The 14,478-nt window shown below is 63.7% G+C and overlaps 2 protein-coding genes across 4 annotated transcripts in view; one reads left to right on the top strand and one right to left on the bottom strand.

Annotated features, from left to right (window-relative positions):
- The window catches only part of RBFOX3 (RNA binding fox-1 homolog 3), a 409,848-nt gene extending 407,546 nt beyond the window's left edge, over nt 1–2,302 (top strand). The window contains exon 12 of the mRNA XM_078066217.1: nt 1,059–2,302. Coding sequence (XP_077922343.1) covers nt 1,059–1,061 — 3 coding nt within the window. The 3' untranslated portion in view covers nt 1,062–2,302. The remainder of the gene's footprint in view (nt 1–1,058) is intronic.
- Nucleotides 2,303–5,389: 3,087 nt separating this feature from the next.
- ENGASE (endo-beta-N-acetylglucosaminidase) lies at nt 5,390–14,464 on the bottom strand. Of its 3 annotated transcripts, none has more exons than XM_036084521.2 (14): nt 14,204–14,464; nt 12,769–12,836; nt 12,403–12,604; nt 11,332–11,480; nt 10,662–10,819; nt 9,820–9,968; nt 9,378–9,543; nt 8,512–8,615; nt 8,047–8,155; nt 7,685–7,875; nt 7,008–7,156; nt 6,442–6,547; nt 5,988–6,102; nt 5,390–5,838 (listed from the first exon to the last, which is right to left on the bottom strand). In XM_036084521.2, exons 1-14 carry the CDS (start codon nt 14,308–14,310, stop codon nt 5,419–5,421), a joined length of 2,193 nt encoding a protein of 730 aa, XP_035940414.2. In that variant the 5' UTR covers nt 14,311–14,464; the 3' UTR covers nt 5,390–5,418. The 3 variants fall into 3 exon arrangements, with proteins under 3 accessions (XP_035940414.2, XP_035940413.2, XP_035940416.2); XM_036084520.2 differs by having other exon boundaries at nt 6,442–6,550; nt 14,204–14,461; XM_036084523.2 differs by having other exon boundaries at nt 6,442–6,550; nt 12,403–12,600; nt 14,204–14,267.
- Nucleotides 14,465–14,478: the final 14 nt, after the last annotated feature.

The raw sequence follows: 14,478 nt of genomic DNA, 5'->3' as shown, positions 1-14,478 counted from the left end.
ATGAAAGTGTAGGAAGAAGTGCCCCCGCGCACCCCCACCGAAGCCGAGGGCCCCCGGCCTGCCGTGCTCCTCCCAGCAGCGGGCTCTCCCCTGCAGCCAGGCTCCGAGGATGGCCCCTCGGCACTGCCTGAGATGGGGTCCCGGCCAACCTGGGCACCCTTCCCCTTCCCCAGGCTTGGAAACGTCCTTTTATCAGGGTACATTTCAGAAGGGGCGAGCAGGGGAGGCACAGGGGGAGGCCCATCGCCGGCCTTCTTGGCGAGACAGCACTCGATGCCAGCCTCCCGTCCGGAGAGGCTTGGTGCTTAGGTCTGTGGCCGAGCGGCCGCACGGTGCCCAGGGCTGCGCTGGGCCCTTGGAGGCGGGGGGGGACATGCTGGCCGGGGTCCCGTAGGGAATGCTGAGACAGCCCAGGTAGCCTCATGGGGTAGGCTGCCCGGTCAGGACGGCGCCCTGCCCCCTCCGTTGCAGGAGGAGGTGTCTCGGGCCGGGGAAGCCCAGGTGCCCTAGCGTGCCAGAGCTGGGCTGTGGGTGCCAGCTAGAGGGTGTGGGTCCCCCACCAGCCAGGGCACACCGGCTCTCAGCTGCTGCACCGGGCGGATCACGGCCTGGGTGCCGGCCCCTCACTTCCCGCCGCCGGGAGCACCGCCTCCTTGCTCTGGCTCAAGGCCCCTCGTGGCCTGTGCTGCGCCGTCCACCCACCATGCCCCCCGTCTTCGTCCGCCCAGAGCCAGCCAGGCCCCTGCCCCGCTCAGCTCTAGCAGAGCCCCCAGCCCACTTCCTGTGGTTTCTGCTCCTGCCGCCCCTTCTTCGCCCCCGCCGCCACCGGCCCCCACGCTCTGCCCCGGAGGAGGAGGCCGGCTTTCAGTTCAGCTCATGCAGGACCACCGGTTCCCGGAAGCTGGGCCTGGGGGACAGGCCGGGTGGGGGGCTAGGACTTGAGGGCGGCCCGGGGCCCCGGCACCCTCCCTCCCCACCCGGCGCCCCGTCCGTCCTCACAACACGCCTGCCGTTGCTTCGGTGAAACTGCAAGTCCTGCCTTTCTGTTTCTGTTGTAGTGAAAGCTTCCACCGTTTCCTTCTTGGACCATGAAGGGCAAAAACAAAAAACAAAAAAACAAAAAAAAAAATCACAAAACAAAAAACAAAACAAAAAAAGATGTTAAGATCCAAGCAACAACAAAAAACAAACCAACCAAACCAAGAAGCATCCAGCACGTCCAGGTCGCGCGCGGTGCCGCACTCCACTGCGAGGGAGCACGTCCACAGGGCGCCGAGCCCAGGAGAGCCCCGGGCCCTCGCCCCTCCCCGGCCACCGTGCTGGCCGAAGTGCCCCTCCCGAGGCCGGCGGGGAGCGCAGGAGGGGAAGGGGCCTCTTCTCTACCAAGTCTTCCTTTCCGGCCCCCCACTCCCGGGGCGCGCGGGGCCCAGCGGAGGAACAGGCCGCAGGCCTGAGTGGGGAGAACAGCCAGCAGGACTCGACCTTTGCTGCCAACTGTGCCAGTGGAGGGGACAGCTGGGCTGGGGTGGGCGTGGGGGGGGCAGCTGTTCATTCCCGGGGTCTCTGGCTCCGGCCCGTGCCCGTCACCCTCGTGTCCGGCTGTCTGGGCCCCAGCTCCCCCTCGTGCCATGCCGCCACCACCATGTTCTGCAAGCCTGGGGAGGGAGTTTGCAGGCCTCCAGAGTCCGTCCGACCAGCAGCCCTGGGGTCTGACCCCAACATCAAGGGCTGACGCAGTTCCAGAACTGTGGGGCGCCCAGGCCCCCCTCGCTCCACATGAGGGGCTCCTGGGCAGCCTGGCCAGGATCACACCGCGAACCTAAGAGCTAGCATCGGGAGGGTGGAGGCCTTGGGGCTGAGGAGGCGCTCTGGCCCCGACCAGCCTGTTTCCTGTTCCCTTGCTGGAGGCAGGCCTGGGCCTGGTCAGTGGGAGGGAAGGCCGACCTCCTGCCACCTGCGGGGCCGGGCCCTCCCCATCCCTGTCCTGCAGAGGGCCGGGCAGGCCAGCGCCTGGCTGCACAGCGAGGTCAGGAGTCACAGTGCCACGGGGCTGGACAGCCAGGCCCGAGAAGGGAGAGCGAGCGGGGAGAAAGGCCTGGAGCGGCGCCCAGGACCCGAGTCAGGTCCCGCCGGGGTGGTGGGAGAGCAGAGGTAGGCAGCAGGGAGGAGCCCCCCGCCAGGCAGGGATCGCTGGAGTAGGGCAAGCAGCAAAAAATAAGACATAGGCTCCCAACACGGCTCCACTGTCTCATGAAATTTAAAAAGTAAGAAAAAAAAAAATACACCTCACTTTATATATTCAGCATCAGCTCCTGAAGCTCCTGAAATGAGCCCCTTTTCTATTCCTGTTGTACAGCGCCCCGCCCGCCCGGCCCCTCCTGTCCAGAGCCCCCTGCTGCTCCGGACCCTTTTCTTGCGGCAGCTCCGCCCCCGGCCCCGCCCTCCCAGCCCCCCCAGGACTGCAGCCAGGCCCCAGGCTTCCTTTCTTACCATTCTGTATGCTTCCAAGGTGTGACCATTCAAATCAACAGTATTATTATTAAGATTATTAATAAAGATTTCTTTCTTCAAACCAGGACAACTCTTTTTGATTTGGCAGCCCCCGGGGCCCTGAGGGTGGAGGGCGGGGTGCAGCACCGGGCACCTGCCAGCGTGGGCCCAGGACCCGCAGCCTGTCCCAGGATCCAGCCGGCCTTCTGCGGGGTGCCCAGCGGGGAGTCCGAAGACCCTTCTGGGCAAGAGAAGCCAGAGCCCCAGTCCTGCAGACTCCTTTCCCCAGCCCGACCCAGAACAAGCCGCCTCGCCCTGCCCCGCGCGGCGCTAAGGGTCGTGGAGTTCACCAGCGGCTTCCAGGGTGGACAGCCGCCCTGGCCCCTTCCCAGCTGAGCGGCGGCTACTGCACACACATGTCCGCCGGGCCTCACGTCGTCGCGCCGCCCAGCAGCTGTGGCCTGCCGCGTGCAGGCAGGAGAGGGGACAGGGCTGGGGATGTCCCGGAGAGGGCCCCCAGATCCCAGCCACACCCGGGCACTGCCCCTGTGATGTGGGTCGGGCGGAGCCCTGGCTCCTTGCGGGAGTGAGGGGGCTGCTTCAAAGTAAGCCCACGGGCGCGGGTCCCCATCCCTGCAAGGCTGCGGTGGAGGGCGGCCGCCCCCCTCACCAGCCCCTCGGGGGAGGGAGCAGAACCAGGAAGGAAAGCCGAAGTCAAGCCAAGAGCTTCAAAGCCCTGGGCTTCGGGGGGCTGGGCCGGGCCCACGTTCACAGCGCGTCCACAGCGCCGCCCATCAACTCAAGCTCTTAACGTTTCACGTCGGATCATTTATTTCAGAGCGATTACACCCACCAGAGGGGCGCAGGCTTAAATGCCAACATACTCATCTTCCTGCCCATTGAGCCTCTACTCTCCGTGGGACGGGGACGGTGCTCTCGGGGAGCTGGGGGTGGGTGGCCCCGCCGCACACCACGCTCTGCTAAGCCCCTCACCTCTCATCGCCTGCTCACCAGACTGTAAGAAAATAATTGCCACTTAGAAATTTTTCCCTCCTCTGCATAAACTGGGGGCACAGACACTTAAAGCCAACAGGCTTCGAGAATGGAGAGCAGCCCACTTCCGGGCACCCTGCCCCGCCTGACTCCCGCCTCTGGGGACACAGGGAGCAAGGCCAGATCCCCTGGTACAAAACAGGAGGCTCAAAGCAAACCAACGGTCCAAACCGAGAACACGATGATGGAGCAGCTCCAAGCGGCAGCGACTCAGGTGCCCCCCCACCCCAGTCTACTGAGCCGTCCAGGTTCACGGGGACAGTCAGGGGTGTCGGGTGACCTGCGCTTCCCAGCTAGGCAGCAGAGGCATCCTCCTGTCCTGCTTGAGCAATCTCCCCCTCTGCTGGGCAAACGCATTCCCCACTGCGGAGCGAGCTGGCTAGGCCACGTGCGGGACACGGAGAGTAAAATGTCCCTCCGTCCCCCTGTGAAAGAGCCACTCGGGCCAGGGGGATGGAGATGGAGGCAGCCCTGGAGGGACACGCCCCTGGCTGTCCTGCGGGCCAGGTTTTCCCAGGCCACCTGACCGCACTCTGATTCCCGAATTCCGGACAGCCAGCCAGAGGCAGTGTGGCTGCCCTGCCCCCTGGTGGCCTCTCCCCTCCCTACAGCGTACAACCAAGTCCGCGGCCAGGGCTTGCACCCGAGGCCATAGGTGGGACCCCCAGCCGGGAGTGTCTTGGCCCTTGGCACCACTCCACACCACATAGCACAGGTGGAGGGCAGAGAAATGGGCAAGTGGCCCCATCGATGGCCCTACGAGACCCGGGGGTAAGAGACCCCCCAGAACGAGGGACACGGCTCAGGCCCAGGAGAGGAGCTGGGCAACGCGGCAGATACCCAAGGCTGCGGAGTGCAGAGAGCCCACCCCCAGGAGGCCAGCACGGTGGCCCAGGGGTCAACAGGGGAGCTGTGTGGCGGGAGGAGCCGTCTCCGGCTCACTCACCCCCTCCCCTCCTCCCTGCGCAGAGCCTCTGGCCAGCCTCAGCACAGGCAGAGGGAAGGAAGGTGCTAGACGACAGAGAGGGAGGCAGGAGAGGAAGGGGGTCCAATGGAGAGGGTCCTCAAAGCACCTCTGCTAGCACTCAGGGGCCTTAGCCCCCTGCCCCTGGAGAGGCTGGGGCGGGAGGACGTGAAGGAACGACAGCCAGAGCTCCCGCGGCAAGGCTGGGCCCGGCTGCAGCTGGGGGCCTCCCAGCGCCCTGGCCGGCCTCCCGCTCCCGGAGCCTGGGCAGCCTCGCTCAGCAGGCAGCCGCTCACAGTCTGGCTCCGCGCGAGCTTCGCCGGCACTGACGGCCCGGAAGAGACCCAGCAGGGCACGGGGCCGATGGGAAGGCTCCACAACAGCCCCACTCACGGGACAGGAGACCGGGACAGACAGCCACGACACGGGAAGGGCTGGGCTAGGGCGGCCCACCTGGCCCAGGGCGAGGCGCACCCTGGCGCCGGCCTGGCCCTAGGCTCCCAGCCCCCAGGGCACCACGTCCCAGCACTCTGCAGCCCCCCGCCACCCTCAGCCCTCAGCCCGGGAATCGCCCCCAGGGCCTGCTCGGAGGCTTCCTGTCCCCTTTAAGCCTGTTGAGCATCAGCGTCTCTCGGCCTATTAGGAAACACCCTTCGTGCGGTTTATGGGACTAGCTTTCCCAAATGCTGTCACTCGTACCTGGGAACCTATACTCTGGACAGGGATTAGGCAGAAGAGAGTTCATTAACCTCAGGAAATTATCAGCCCAGCAAAGGGACTTCTCGGTTCTCCTGTTACCGGCCTCCACCACACAACAGCCCCAGCCCGTGGGCTTCCGCACACCGCGAGCGGCCCCGGCGCACAAGCAGCCTGAGCCTCGAGGCGGGGAGAAGCCGGGCTTTAATGCTGGCTCACGTGCGGGGCGTGGAGTAGAGCAGGGCCGCCCTGCCCCACTCGGCCTGCGGCACCCGAAACCCCTCCTTGGGGACGGGCTCCACCAGGAACTCCACACGCCCGTCCCCGCTGGGCCCCGCGGCCGCCACCAGCAGCTCCGCTATCCGATACTGGTTGACGAAGGCCAGGCCCAGGAGCGCGGGCTTCTCCGGCCCCGGCGGCCCCCCGCCAGGAGAGCCACCGCCAGTCCCCGTGCGGCAGCGGATCCGGAAGCATCGGACGGGAGAGAGGACGTAGGACCAGTGCAGAGTGCAGCTGAGCCGCAGCGGGGCAGACGGGCCCTCCTCCTCGGACGTGGCCCGCTGCCAGCGCACGCGGGACACGGTGACGGCCTGCACCCGGGGCAGAGGGGCGAGCAGGCTATTGGCGTCCACCACCTGGCAGAAGAGAGAAGGCTCGCCACGGTCCCAGAGCCCACGGGAGGCCCAGGGTGCCTGCCCCCGCACGGTCCCGCTCCCCGGCACCCCCACCCCGCTGGCCCTCTGAGCGGAGGGAACATTCTGCCTCCCGTGCCTGGACGCCTCACCTGGAGCTCCCCGAGACGGCAGACGAAGCTCGCCTCCTCCAGGCTGCCAGGGGGCCGGGCGAAGCTAACGAAGAGGTCTTGCAGGAGGCAGCCGCGCAGGCTCACCTCGTAGCAGCTGGGGGGCAACGGGGGCCGGTCACAAGGAGCCCCCCTCCGCTCGGCACCTTCGAGGCTGGCTGCTCAGAGGCCCCGAGCCGTGGCGGGAAAGGAGGTCCACCCCAAAGTGGACCCTGTGGCCGGTGGGAAACCCCAGACCCAAGGCACGGCCATGACCGCTCCCGGCGGCCTCCCGGGTCTGTGTCCCCGGGGCTGCCTGAATCCTGGGGGGTCGGCCAGGGCCCCTCCAATCCCTCCAGTTCTGGGGCTTCTCACCCAAGACCCCCTCACTCAAGCCCCCCGCCCCCCCACGTGGCCATCCCCTGCTGGAGACCCCCCAGGAAGTAAAGGCACTCACCGCTGGACCCAGCCCCCCTGGAGCTGCTGGCCGCAGTGGCCCACCCATCTGGCCAGCTTGATGGGGGGCACCCGGAGGGGTCGGGGACTGTGCCTGGCGCTTGTTCCTGCTGGGGGAGGAGACCCGGGACTTGAGAATGCAGAGAGCCCAAAGGAAACCACACAGGGAGGTGTCCACTGAACGGGGCGGGGAGGGAACCCCAAAGGCCATTAGACTCCCTTCTGAGCCAGGCACTCATGGCCTGGCCACACAGGCTGAGGCCTTGCGGGGGGGCGGGGAGAACAGGCAGAGAGCCCCCCCAGATGTCCCCCCTCTCAGTGCCGCGGCTGGCAGGCGGCATTTCCCCAAGTCTCTGCGGCACGGGGACCCGGTCCCGCATAGCACACCGTGCTGCCCGGTGGGGGCTGCAGGCCCGAGGCTTCAGCTGGCGGGTGGGTCTCCCTGTGCGGGCCGGGCCCACAGCAGCACGGACGACAGCACCTGTCCTCTGCCCCCCCAGCTCCCCCACAGCCGGTGCACCTTGAAGCAGAGGGCGTCTGCAGGAGGCTGGAGCCCTACGCCCTCACCATTCAGTGTCCGGATGCCACCAACGTGGCAGCTGTCCGGGTCCCCTGTGGTGAGCTCCAACGCCACCTCGACGCCCGAAGGCCCTTCTAGCTTATACACCAAGGACAGGAAGATTTTGGGAGGCACGGGGACCTGCAGAGAGAATAACCTGCCGGAGGAGGGCCTGGGATGAGCGGCCACACAGGAGCTGCTGAGAAGCCCCCGCGGGCTCCGGGTCACACCCGCCAAGCTCGCCCGCCAGGAACAGGGTGTCCAGCAGCACGGGGCGGGGGGTGGGCGCACTCTGGTCCCGCCTGCGACCCTCCCATGACTGAAAAATCTCGGTCGGGAAATTCTACAGGACTCCACTTATAAGAGGTATCAGAAGTCGTCGGACCACCGAAACAGCAGTGTGGTGGCGGGGGGGGGGGGGGATGGGAGCTGTTCTGTGGGGACAGGTGAGAACGTTCTGGAAACCGGTGGCACAATGACGGGCAGATAGTTAATGCTACTGTACCACATGCTCAAAAATGCTTAAGACGGTAAATTGTAGGTTATGTGCTTTTTACCACAAAAGAACCCCCTCGGTTCTGTCCTCCGTCCTCCTCCCGGCCGCTGCTGCCCGCCTGTGAGGGATGGACAGGGGCGAGGGGGAAGCAGGCGATCCCACAGATGTCTCCCCCACTCACTCCCCTACCTCACGGCCACATGTCCGACGTCGGGCGGAATCAGCCCACGGACAAGCAGGGAGCTGCCGCCGTTCCAGGCGTCCGCCAGGCAGCAGTGCGTCTTCACCCAGCCCCGCCCGGCCCCTTCCAAACTGTGCTCTGCAAACAGGGGCTGGATTTCCTGGGCGCTCGGGTGGTACCAGGGCCCCACCGCCTCCTCCTGGAGGACAAGGCCACACGAGGGAGGGCTGGGGAGCGCCAGGGGTCGGGGGAGCAGCGCGGCCGCCATCCCTCCCACGCCCCGACCCCCCACCTCTCCCAGGTGAGACCAAAGACCGAGGGGGGGGCAGCCTCTGTGCCGTGATGCAGCCCCACCGGGAAGCCCACGCACCTGGCCGTAGCACACTCTCCGCGTCCCCATGCCCAGGCAGAAAGAAGTGACAAAGGGCAAAGAACAGATGCTGTGTGTGGGCAGGAAGTGTTCCAGCAAAGCCCAGAACCTGCAGGGAAATGGGCAGGGGCATCCCGAACTCACTCTTTGCAATTCGAGGCCCCTGCATCCCTCCCAGAGTGAGCGCGGCTACCCCACTGAATGTGTAGGAGATGCAGGTCTGCGGGGGTGGTCCCCTGGGGTCCCCAACCTCCATCCTTCCTGTTTAAAAGGTCGCCGGGGCCCTCCTGCCTGGAAGCAGCCAAGATGACTGGCTTCTCTCGAGCTGAGCCCCTCATCCCCACCCTACGTGCCCTGGAAAGGTCCGTGGAGAGCAAGGCCTGAACTACCTTGGGAAACCAGAGAAATCGCCAGAGCCCCCATCCGGCCAACACCAAGCCCCTGCCTGGGACGGGCAGGACTCACTTGTCCTGGTTCTGGAAGAAATCCTTCTTCTCCAAACACTCGTACACCCAGCCAGGGGCGAAGAGGGCCGCCGAGAATCCGTGCTTCCGGATCAGCTCCAGCGACTGGGGAGACAGCAGTCAGGGGGGAAAGCGGAGCCTGGCTGGCGAGGCCTCCCTCCCAGCTCCGAGGGCGGCTTCAACCCCAGTAGCCCCTCAGCACGTAGCCATGGGAAGAAAGGCTGTGAGCGGGCCGGGGTCTCGCGGGGGGCTCACAGCCTGCACGTGTCTCTCCCTCGCTGTACCTCTCACGTTATCAGACTCACAGCGGGTGGAGAGAATCTTCAGTTATTGGATTAATTTATTCACTTAGAGCTTAATTAATGAGCAAGAGCATCCCCGTGGCACTGGGGAAGGGGCAGGGCCGACGGCCCAGGAGACAAGCGGACTCCCTACTTATCCTGCACCAGGTGCATCAGCCCCGGCAAGCCCCCGTCTCTCCTCACGGCCGACATGACTTGCCTTGCCAGAAAAAGTCTCCCTCATTATTAAACCAGCAATTCCCCAAACTGGCTGTTTTACCAGGTCCTCGCCCTGAGCGGCCTGGGAACGGACGCATTGCCAGAGCTCCCCAGGCCCACCAATGCTTTAAACCGCCCGCTCGGCGCCCATCAGCGCCTGACCGCAGCAACGGGCTGGAAGTTAGGGTTTCAGGGCACAGCCCGGCCTTGGGGCGTCACCCATGTGTCTCGGGCCTCAGCTTCCCCACTCTGAGAACAATGTTGCCTCTCTTTCCCTTGAGTGCAGATGGGAATGGAAGGTCCACGAGAAAACCAGGCCACGGAAGGCACGCAGGCCACCGCCCCCAGCTCCCGGGCCGCCGCGCACCTTGTACGTGTCGAACTGGCCTCCCACGACGTTGCCCCGGGCGAACACGTCCACTCCCACATACACGTCGGCTCGGCGCTCCCCGGCCTGCCCCAGCATCCGCTCCAGGTGCTCCTCCCGCCAGTTATAGTTGGTGAAGAAGCCATCACAGGAGTCGAAGAAGATCCTGCGAGGCGGCGAGGACAGGCCATGAGGCCCAGACGCAGAGGCCCGGGGGCTGCCCACCCTGGACGTCCTCCTCCTTCCCCTTGAGCCACTCGCCTCCATCCTAACCCCCAGACGGGCTGCCTCCAGGACCAGACCACACAGTCTGCTCCGGACAGCAGGGGCCCTGCCGGGAGCACTCGGCCTGCAGCCCTCGGCACAGCGCGCCGGTCCTCCCCGCCGGTGGCCGGTGTCTCTGACCCTGCCCCGCCCGCTCCGCCCAGAGGGCCACCCTCACCGGTTGTGCTGGTTGAGCTCGTCCTGCCACGTGAGCTGCCCACTCCTCACCACACTGTCGTACCACAGCACCAAGCCCCCCGGCACCTGCTGATGCAGCTGCGTGGTCAGGTGGCGGAGGAAGTGGGGCATGTTCCCCACTGCGGCCAGCTGGAGAGGGAGAGAGCAGACCCTCGGTGAGGCCCAGCGAGGTCTGCTGTCAGAAGAGCCCAGGGCAGGACAGACAGGAGGAAGCTTAACCTCCGAAGCAAACACAGACTCCAAAAAAGCCACGGTCCCTGGAGCGCCCCGAACCCCACAGCCACCGAGGGGAGGGTCCAGCCAGATGTCTCCCACTGTCCTTCCTTTCTTTTTTTTTCTTTAAAGATTTTATTTATTTTTGAGAGAGAATCCAAGCAGTCTTCCTGCTGAGCACAGAGCCCGACACGGGGCTCGATCCTATGACCCTGAGATCATGACCTGAGCCAAAATCAAGAGTCGGACGTTCAACCCACTGAGCCCCCCAGAGGCCCCAACTGTCCTTCCTTTCTGAAGCAGGAAGGACACGGGCGCAGCAATGAAGAAAAGATAAAACGCCATGAAAGGGGAGGGTGGTGCCAAGGGAAGCCACACGAGCAGCCCAAGCAAAGCGGATGGAGGAGGAGGAAAGGGGCGCCTTGAAGGAGCAGCAAGGCAAAGCTCAGCCAACCAAGGTTCCTGGACACGGCGCCGGAGTTTGTCTCTCGGCAAAGTGACGCAGGTGTCTGGGCTGGCTCTAACTGGCCACGGTGAGCCAAGAAAAGTGACAGAGGGACAGCGCGCGGTGACTGGGCTGGGCAAGCACCAGGAGAAGGCTATGCTCACACTCAGAGAGTTCTCGATGTTGATCAGCCAGCCATCGAAACGGAAAAACTGGGCGATGAGGACCAGCTGATCAGCCACGGCTCGGTACGAGCGCTCGTCCCCGGCCAGAAAGGCTTCACAGAGCTGCCCACCTGCTTTCCACTCGGTGATGAAAGTCCCTGCCAGGACGGAGAGAGACGAGGTCAGGAGAACCCAGCAGTTAGCAGTGTGGTTCCTGCAACAGCACAGGAGCCGGGCCCGCAAGCTGCTTACACGTCCACGTGCTCGGCCGCCCCGGGTCTCTGCGGAGTCAAACGCCCCGCAGGCCGAGCCCAGCAATCAGTGCTAAACAGGCCAATACATGATTCAGGTGCGGGGGAAGAAAGCTTGAGAAGCAACCACTGCACCCACGGACCAGCCACCTGTGGCCCATGGGCCACGTCCACCCACCACCTATTTCATAAACACAGCCCATCTGTTGGCCTCTTGTTTATGGCTGCATTGTCTTCTTCATGACAGTGACCAGGTGGCCTGGTCCCTTCCAGAAGTTTGCCTTCACCTGTCCTAACCTATCAAGGCAGCCCCAGGTGAGGAGCCCTACTCCCTCAGAAGCAGACAAAGGCCTTTTTGTCACTGGGTCACCTGGCAGGTGTGCCCACGAGTGGGTGGGAGGCGAGCCCCGGGGTCTCACCCAGCACGCAGACCCCATGGCGATGTGCAGCATTGGTCCAGCCCACGGGGGGGATAGTCACGGTGCGGTGGCTGAAGTACACAAAGATGTCGATGGACTGCCAGTGGTAGAAACAGTAGGGGGTGTGCGCCGTGGAGCCCTGAATAAACCTGCGCGAGACACAGAGCAGTCGGGACCCAGGACACGGGGACCCCGGTGAAGCTTCTCTTCAGTCCTGGACGGCGACACAAACGGAAGCTCACTACGCACTCGGCGCGGCGGCATAGACACCGGGTGGAGCTAGAAGCAGGACTGCACCTTGGCCCTGAGATCAAGAAGTCTTAAGGGAAACATCTTCACCAAGCGGGGCAGGCGGTCACCACTGGACCCGACGGCTGAGCGGCTGAGCATTGGCAGCCTCAACAGACACAGACAGGAGAAAAGCGAAGGGGCAGGGCTCATGCAAAAACTCCAGGTGCCTGGTGTCCCCGCACTGTCCCCTGAGCAGTTTCTCCGGGACCGTCTCCGTGCACGTAAGGCTGGGCTGATAACCACAAGCCGCACCCGAGATGTCGCCACCTGCCTCTGCCTGTCCCTTGGAGACCGGCTCCGACTAAACCTTCCCTTCTATCATCCCATCCAAGACTGTTTTATGGGCGTTTAATACATCTGAGCGGACCCCGCAGCCACTCTGGAGGAAGTGTCCCCTGGCTGGGAGGGACACGGGAGTGTCACAGCTGGGCATCCGGAGCCGATGGGCCGAGGATGGAGTCAGAGCTGAAGGGGTCGGGTGAGAACCACAGCTCTGGGCCCAGGATTGGGAAGGGCGTGCCTGCTGCCGCACCCGCCCCGCCTAGCAGATTTCAAGGGCACGCAGCCCCCGGAAGCAAATGGTGTCAGGGCTGCCCGAGGCCCCAGCTTTCACCTGACCATGTCCTCTTACAGGGCAGTCTGGTCCAGAGGCTCGTCCCCACCTCAGGGCTCTCTGCCACACGGCTCTCACTCCCCTGCCTTCTTCCCCTCCATCCCCATCCCAGGCAAGGAAAACAGGCAACAGAATTAACATCGGGCCATGTCCTCGCGAAGCCTCACTTGTCATCCAGATACCCGCCCATCATGTCATGGCACAGCAAGGTCCGGGGCCTCTGGCTGCTCAGCGGGGGCTGCCGACACTGGGAGGGCTCCAAGGCCACATTGAAGCTGTCCTCCATGTCGGGCGTCCATGCCAAGAGTTCCTCCAGCGAAGAGAAGTAAAAACTGACGGGTTTGGTGGTGTCCTTGTCATAATATCTAGCTGGTCAGAGGAGGAAACAATGAGGAACCGATGGAAAGTATGGGATCCCCAGAGATGCTCTGACAATAACTGAGAGAGAAAAACTAGACCAGGAAGGGGCGGGCCTGCCCCGAAGCCCCAGGAGTGAACACGGAGACAGCGTTCAGAGCCTCAGTCCGTCTCACCTGGCAAAGGATCCGGGGTAAAACTGACCACTTCACGAAAGACGGCTTCTTCTTGCTCCTCCTCAATTCTAAGCAATGAGGAAGTTAAAAAAAATTTTTTTTTCAAGTAAAAGCATGAAGAAAAAGAACACAGACAAGCAAATGGACTAGGCCCCATCTAGACACGTGGAGGAGGGGGTGCTATTCTCGGACTTATATTTTGAAAGCAAACTATGGAAATGCACATCAAACCAGAGGGACTAGTGGGCGCTGATCTGCCTATAGCAGCCCGTGTTAAGACCATGGCTGGCCCTCCGCCTGGACACACAACGGCTCCTCCTCTCCTCTAAATACACCTAGCCCCCTGTACCAGCCCCCCAGATGTCACCCTGCAGAGACCAAAGTCAGACTTCACATGGTCCACAGGTTCTGCTGTGGCCAAGGGGCCAGAAAACTCACAGAACTAGAGAGTTTCAGGGCCTAAGAGAGCAGGGCCAGGCTTTCTCCCCGGTCCACGTTTCCGTGGATGTGTTCCGTGGAACCCACGCTAACTCCCCAGCTGTCGTGGAGGATTCTAACCTTTGGCACACAGAGTTGGAAAATCCTGGGTAAATCCAAATTAGCTTTCTTTTAAAAACAATTATTATCATTAGAACGTGAGAAGACGCTGCAGCTGCCGTTTATTGGCCACGGGCTTCAAAGTGGAAATTCTCTAAATCTCCCCACATCCACGGCCACTTCCTCATAACTTTCCTAGGGGACCTTGAAACTACCTGGGTGGGTGGAGGGGATGAGACATTCAAGTCTCGTGAAAGCGCAAGTACTATGGAAAATGCTTCCTTTAGAATTTCATTCTGCACCCTGCTCTTCCCCCTTCCTTCATGATTTCTCTATCCTTCAGCTCCCCCTGCCCCAGCACCTATGAGAACACCGTCAGTAGGTACCAGATAACCTTTGCCACCTGTTATTCCTCCCTCAGGAGGGAGCGAGCCATCTCAACATTCTCATCCAAAAGCAAACATCTTCCCCACCAGCCGGCAGCCACTCCTTTGCCATCCCTGTCCAGTCTGAAACACCCCTGGTCTCACTCTTTGGGGTTTAAAACAAAGCTAGGGATGCTGTTTCCAAGAAGGCCATAGCGGTGCTGCTAACTTCCCCGCAGGTGCGCAAATGCCCCTACAAGGGACCAAGCATGGGCTCAGAAGGACGCGTCCACCCCTTTCGTGCCTCTGAGCCTTTGCCCACTCCGTTCCTTCGACTGGAACACCCTTCCTCCCGTTCGCCACATGCTCCCTAAAGACCCAGTTCAGATGTCCCCGCTCCAGGCACGACCCCCTTCCGGTCCTGCAAGGGCACCAATGCCACCAGCCGGCCCCCTCCGCGTGGACCCGCGGCCGGCGGCGGAGGGCATCACCACCCCGTCTCACGGGCGAGGACGCTGAGGCTCCCGGCCCACCTCCTCCGCTGTCGCCGCCGCCCCTGCCGCCGCTCCCGCTGCTCCTCCGGGATCTTGGGCGCCCTCTTACGCGCCGCCGCCCTGGTCACCGGCCCAGCCGCCTCCATCACGGTGCCGCTCCCTCCGCCGCCGCCGGCCAATCGCAGGCCTGAACCCGTCCCCGCCTCCGGCCGCCGGCCAATCACAGGCTCGGGCCCGCCCCCACCCAAGGGAGGGACTGCGCGGCACGGCTGCCCCGCCCCGTCCGGTCCCGCGGACTCCCAGGCCGCACTCTG

The sequence above is a fragment of the Halichoerus grypus genome, chromosome 2, assembly GCF_964656455.1.
Source record: "Halichoerus grypus chromosome 2, mHalGry1.hap1.1, whole genome shotgun sequence".
Taxonomy (NCBI): Eukaryota; Metazoa; Chordata; class Mammalia; order Carnivora; family Phocidae; genus Halichoerus; species Halichoerus grypus.
Note: the sequence above shows the minus strand (reverse complement) of the source record. Positions and strands in the feature narration are given on the sequence as shown.

Coding starts and splice junctions, on each gene's coding strand:
- ENGASE (XM_036084520.2), bottom strand. CDS start 14,310: ATGGAGGCGGCTGGGCCGGTGACCAGGGCGGCGGCGCGTAAGAGGGCG. Junction 12,837..14,203: donor CGGCGGCGACAGCGGAGGAG/GTGGGCCGGGAG, acceptor CTCATTGCTTAG/AATTGAGGAGGAGCAAGAAG. Junction 5,839..5,987: donor GCCGTCTCGGGGAGCTCCAG/GTGAGGCGTCCA, acceptor CTCTTCTGCCAG/GTGGTGGACGCCAATAGCCT.